At 42.0% G+C, this 6,150-nt stretch overlaps 1 protein-coding gene across 1 annotated transcript in view; it reads left to right on the top strand.

The window, feature by feature from the left end:
* LOC115025543 (cadherin-18) overlaps positions 1-5,949 on the top strand; it is a 72,179-nt gene extending 66,230 nt beyond the window's left edge. Inside the window, exon 12 of the mRNA XM_029457878.1 lies at positions 5,146-5,949. Coding sequence (XP_029313738.1) covers positions 5,146-5,651 — 506 coding nt within the window. The 3' untranslated portion in view covers positions 5,652-5,949. The remainder of the gene's footprint in view (positions 1-5,145) is intronic.
* Positions 5,950-6,150: the final 201 nt, after the last annotated feature.

The raw sequence follows: 6,150 nt of genomic DNA, 5'->3' as shown, positions 1-6,150 counted from the left end.
TTTGCAGTGACAGCAAATAATTATATATAAACTTGAAAAATATGATATTTTAATGTGGACAGTCAGCTTTACAAGTAGAACATGTCTGAAAGACTCCAAGGTCAAATGTACCAAAGACAAAAATCTCCTGTCAGACCATTCCCTTCCTCTCCAAACCAAACTGCAGCACGACATGATTTGACAAAACTGTCCAACAACACGGCTTCACCGTTGCTGCGCTCTCCTCCTCTCCTCAGTGATTGTCTCTGGACATTAGTGCGTGAAGGTTATGCATATTCATACTGGCTGTCTTCCTCCTCTCTGCCAAAGCCTCTGGCTGAGGCGAACAAAAGGCCATCACCACTGTTTGGAGCTTGAGTGAGAGACACACGTTGAATCCTTAATCGTCAGCACAAGGCAGATAGTAGTTTAGGAGAGAGAGAGAAACTACGAGAGGCTCACACATCGCTCAGCGACTGGACAGAGGTTTGGGATCCCGTCACCTCAGGTTACAGATTTTGTCGTTGGGTCGCGGTCAAAATAAATCAGATTGCACTCCATTTAACAGCCGGTCATTTGACTTGCCTGCACCATTTCTTCCATTATTCACCACCTCTGGTGTTCACAGCAGGCACAATGAAGAACTGAATGTGGGTGTCCTGGTGGAAAATTGGTCTCAGGTGCATGCTAAGTAGCACAAAAGCCCTATCTCCCAATGTTAATGAGAGGGAAACATAATTTGCGTATCTGCCCCGTGCTCCAAAATATAATGGGTTTTTCCTTGGCCCATGCTACACCTGAAAACATGCGCTCCTTGTGGAGGTAATAACGTGAGCTATGTGCCAACGTCTACAAAGAAACTGTCCACATCCATTAACTCGCACCCCTACAACCTTTCGATAGTTTGTGTATAAATAGCATCGATGACCAAAATGAACTTGAAGAACAAGCTGCTGAAAAGAAATGCAAACTAAAGTTGATTGGTGTCAGCGCATCAATGTCCATATTACTTACATAGTCATGACTTACTGTTTTAATTCTTGCTCGTCTGTATTAGCAGGGTGATTTTGTTTGTGCCTGATCGTCTGTCCGATTAATGTCCATGTTTTATCTCCGTGCTCTCTCATAAGCTACCCTCATTAAGGCTGCAGCAAACCAGAAAGGGAACAAACTATCTCTTAGCTGAGTTGATAATGGCCTTTACACATGACTTAAATAACATCAAATATTCATAAGTAGATCATTGTTTGGATTTTACTAATTTAGTTCAAAAGGAAGTGGTACAGTATTACAGTGCAAATTGGGTAAAAAGAGAAATTGGATTAGAAATAAACAGTATTTGCTTAATGTAGAATGAACTCTAGAGACTATGTATCAACACAGAACCAAATGGCAATTTTAAAACCATGTATTTAATAAAATATAAGATGTATTGTTAATTTTAGAATCTTATTTTAAATAATGATCCTTGGTGGTTCCTTCACAGTCCAGAGCCTCAGCAACACGTTAAAGGAACAGTAGACAACCCAGCATTAGACCGATTGGGTCAAGATTAACATCCAAAGTCTGCTCTGATTGGCTTGCAAGAAGGTGGTGCCTTAGGTGGAGATACTCAGATGGGGGCCATTATGTTATAATGAGCCTACAATGGAAGGGGAGCCAAATCTGAAAGGCTTGTTGAAGCCCATGTTTTCCAACTTTGGCAGCCCATTAAAAAACTGAGTCGTATAGTTTACAGTTTGTGGCTAAGCAGACATTCCAGGTACCCAAATGTGTGTGTGCACGAGCTTGGAGGAAAGTGCATTTCACATGATGTGTCCCCTTTAAGTGTTTTTACTTATTTGACCTGAGGTCTGTGCCTAAAGACGTTACAAGGAATGACGTCTTGAATTAGACACATTATGTTACAATGCAGTCCTCTGGTCTCGCAGTGTAATCTTCCATAACTGGGAGAAATGCAGCAAAAAAGAGACTTCTCTGCTGCATCAAATATACATCTGTAGGCCAGTGCAATGCTTTCTTGCTGCATAAGCTGTACACTGAGCAACAGTTACACCTCCACTGACCTTGGATTGGCAAAGGAAATGACCTGAATGGACCATTTAGGAGCATAAATATAGAGAGTGTAATACAATATAGTGTGCAGCGTGGATAAGAATAGAAACAGATATAAGTAGATCATGAACTTTGGAAAGTGCAGTCTGCTGTAAGGAATGCTGGTAAATAATAAAGGAGCATTAACTGAGTCATTAAATTCCGGCTGTGTACCTCACCACAGTGAGGTCTTAAACTGTGGGAGCAGGAAGTAGCAGCTCGGAAATATGCACGTGGCATTAATTGAAAAAAGAGAATTCTTTAATTCCTAGTTCTACACACAGTACATGACCCTGCACACTCTCACATCCGTGCATTGTGTAATTGCTTGCTTAAAAACAAGTTGAGCGACAAGCACTGTCCCACACACATTGTGTTTTCTCACCCTCTCTAACCCCACCTGCACCAGGGGAGTAAAGTCAATGTTTTTAGTTCTTTGCAGAGATTAATCACATGCAGGTTCGGGGACATTTCATTAAAAACACAAGCAAGGAACTGCACCGAACAATGAAATATATGTAGATAGATGAACGAGTGCATAATTACTTTAGTCATAAGGTGTCTTAGGGTACAGTCAAACACATTTCAGTTCATAATGGAAACGTTTGCTTTCTACATTTAGTTTCACATTATCCAACTGTTTCAGGAAAATGCTTCATGGCCTCATGAGTAGTTTAGTTACTAGACTGAGTTTTAGTGCAAGGTAAAGCATTAAGAAGAATTAGCGAGTATCGGAGTACGAATCCAGACTACGTTAATTAATTGTATTATTTTAGGATCCAAGCATAACTGCTGGCTATTAGATCCAAATATCCGTCAGCTAAGCATTAACTGGCTTTAGGCAACTTGATTACGGTAATTATTACCTCCGCCAAGGTTTGTCTGTCTGTCAGCGGGATTATGGATAAACTACCCGCACGATTTACATGAGACTTGTTGAAAGGGTGTAGCATGGGCCAAGGAAGAACTTATTACGCTTTGCAGCGGATCTGAATCACAGGGGCGGATACGCTAATTATTTTTCACTTTTGTTGCGAGATGAAGAACTCGGCCTTGGCGGAGGTCTGCACTCTCTGAATGCCCTTCTAGTTGTATTTATTGGGCATTATTGCACAAAATCATCAGAAATGTGAGGATATAGGTGTATCATTACCTGTCCACCTGTTCTGTACGGAAGCCCAATGTCAAAAACAGGTTAAAAAAAAACAGCCCTGCAATAAAAAAATGCAAGGGTCTAGGTTGATGTGGTTGTGTTGTTCCAATGCTGAGACAATGAAATACGATACTGGAACGCAAGTTTAAAGACTAACACCCTCTGAAAGTCTTGTATTTGCTGACCTCAGGTGGTTTCACGTCTCACCTTGCTACAGTGGTGTACAGGTGTACTCCAGGACCTTGTGACATCACTGTTGGGCGTGGTTACCGTGTTCAGAGGTGAAAAAGACTGAAGAAAATCTCAACCAGAGAAGGCACTACTTTTCAGCCAGGTGTTAAGTAACCTTTTTAAGTAATAGATCCACGAGTCTGAAGGCCAATCACAGCAGTTCATAACACAATGAAGCAAAATGTATCTTAGTGGCAATCATTGTGACGGTCGCGATTTCACCTGCGTTCTTCCCGGAGCCCCGAGGCGTTGTTAGGAAACCCCTCTGTTTCAGCACAGTGGTCTCAATCAACTGGCTGTGTCCACAGTGATTTAATTTAAAGTCGTAGGAGACTACATCGCATTGTTGTCATGAGGGCTTCCTGATGAACTGATGATTGTACTTTCAGGCTCCCGTTTGGTCCTCTTCATCAGTACTGCCACAGCTTGAATGGGATTATTCTCACCTGCTCAGGACAACTGAAATTGTAATGGCTGCGGTGTTTGACTAAACAGCCGAAGCTTGGTGACAACGCACCTTTAGTCTACTCTGAGGCTTAAGTCTTCTATTTGAAATTGCTTTATAGTCTCTCTACAGCAGCCGCACTCACCACAATATGTATACACACAATGTGTTGCTTGAGTTAATACAGTAGATTAGCCAAATACATCAATGAAACCTCTACCTTCTGTTAATCCACCACCACCTCTCTGTTCACCCTGCATGTGTTAGAAGGACACCCCCCCCCCCCACCGTGAGGCTGATCTAACCCTAGTGTGTTGCTGTTTATATAAATATAGCATATAACATCTTGGTTTATATAAGCTTCATGTGTTTGCTCATCTAATATTCAATGCAATCTGATTGTAAAGTGAAGTTGCCTCTGCAGGAGCTCATCTGTTAATGCAGCATAATGAAGTTATTTTAGGTATCGCACTGCTGTACACATGTACTCCCCTCCTTTACGCCATTTTGTCAAGAGATGTTAGTGTTAACATCTTGCAGATAGGTCATCATTAACCCAGAGAACTAAAGTATAACTCTCATTAGTTGTAGGAACAAGTTCAAAGCTGTAACATGTCATCAAATATTACTCGGCTTCATGACTTCATTAATAGTCGGAAAAGATATTTCACACTGTAAACTACTGATCTGCAGAGACATTGTGCAATATTATCTTTAATGTGGAACAACTGGCTCATTCTTTCTCACCTAAAACTAAATGATTACATGAGTCATTCCTCCATATGCTAACGTGTGTTCGCTTTATATTTACAGGCTGTTTTGGCTGGATGTGAGATCTGCTCTGCACATGATAATTATGTGTATATTGTCATCATCTAAACAGCTTGTATTCAAAGTAACATCACAGCCAATGCTAATGCCGGCTAATGTGTATTATTGATTTACAACTCTTCAACGCTTGGCTAGTTTTAGTGTCCTGATGGAAAATCGGATAAATATGCACATAGCGTTGGCTTGTGTTCATTGTAACATCCAGAGTTTCTGTTGTGTGATGTCTTCCTGCTAAACGGTTTGATCATTTTATTGTAAAGCAATTTTCTTTCTTTCTTACTTTATTCTACAACTATTAAACATGTCAGTTTATTGTATGTGCCAGAAGTGCAAATGTCATTGTTGTGTTAGACATATTTGTTCGGGGCCTTCAGCACTCACACTAATACCAAAAACTCTTGTTGTTTCGCAGCCATCGTGGTTCTCTTCGTCACATTGAGGCGGAGCAAGAAAGAGCCGCTTATCATCTCCGAAGAGGACATCCGAGAGAACGTGGTCACCTACGACGACGAGGGCGGAGGCGAGGAGGACACCGAGGCCTTCGACATCATCGCCCTTCGTAACCCAGCCGCCGCGGAAGAGCTCAAGTTCCGACGGGACGTTCGTCCAGAGTCAAGAAAACACTGCGTGCCGCTCCGCAGCCATCGGAGCGCATCTGTGGAGCTGAACAAGGTGGACGTGCACCAGTTCATCAGGCAGAGACTGGTGGAGGCCGACATGGACAACAGCGTGCCGCCCTACGACTCCCTCCAGACCTACGCTTACGAGGGCCAGGGCTCGCCCACGGGGTCCATCAGCCCTTTAGACACTCCCGGCACGCAATCGGAGCAGGATTATAACTACCTGGACGACTGGGGGCCTGAGTTCCAGAAACTTGCAGAACTCTACGGAGAGGCAGATTCAGATGTGACGACCTAGTCTGTGATTTCACTCGTGTTCAAACCAAATCTGTTTGAAATCCGTTTTTCTAATTTTCAGTGAACAATATAAACAAACAGATTCCTTCAAACAGCTGTTGAACTAAAAAAAAGACTGCTCTATTTTATTTTTTATTTTCATTTTGTCGCTTTGGGTCGTTCGTCTGGAAGTATTAAATCAGATTTTAAGATCGAAGAACAACTATATTGGGGGAAAAGGAAAAGGATATTTTCCTTAGTGTATATTTTTTATTGCTCAATAAAGTCCTGAAATCCATATGAAGTGGATATGTGAAAAACATTGCATGTTTGTCTTCTTCCTCCAAGAATGGATATGTATGTACAGCATGCAGTTCAGATTATCATGGTGGGAGGTAATTCCAAAGGTGTTCATGATTCAAGCAGAGGATGAAGCTGTGCCAGCCATGTTGCACAGTGATGACACCTCCAGTCTTACAACATGCCGGGTGTCATTTCTTCCACGTTGCCATTATCTTTAA

This window comes from Cottoperca gobio, chromosome 20 (assembly GCF_900634415.1).
Source record: "Cottoperca gobio chromosome 20, fCotGob3.1, whole genome shotgun sequence".
In the NCBI taxonomy this organism is placed as follows: domain Eukaryota; kingdom Metazoa; phylum Chordata; class Actinopteri; order Perciformes; family Bovichtidae; genus Cottoperca; species Cottoperca gobio.
This window is presented reverse-complemented; position numbering and strand designations above follow the sequence as displayed.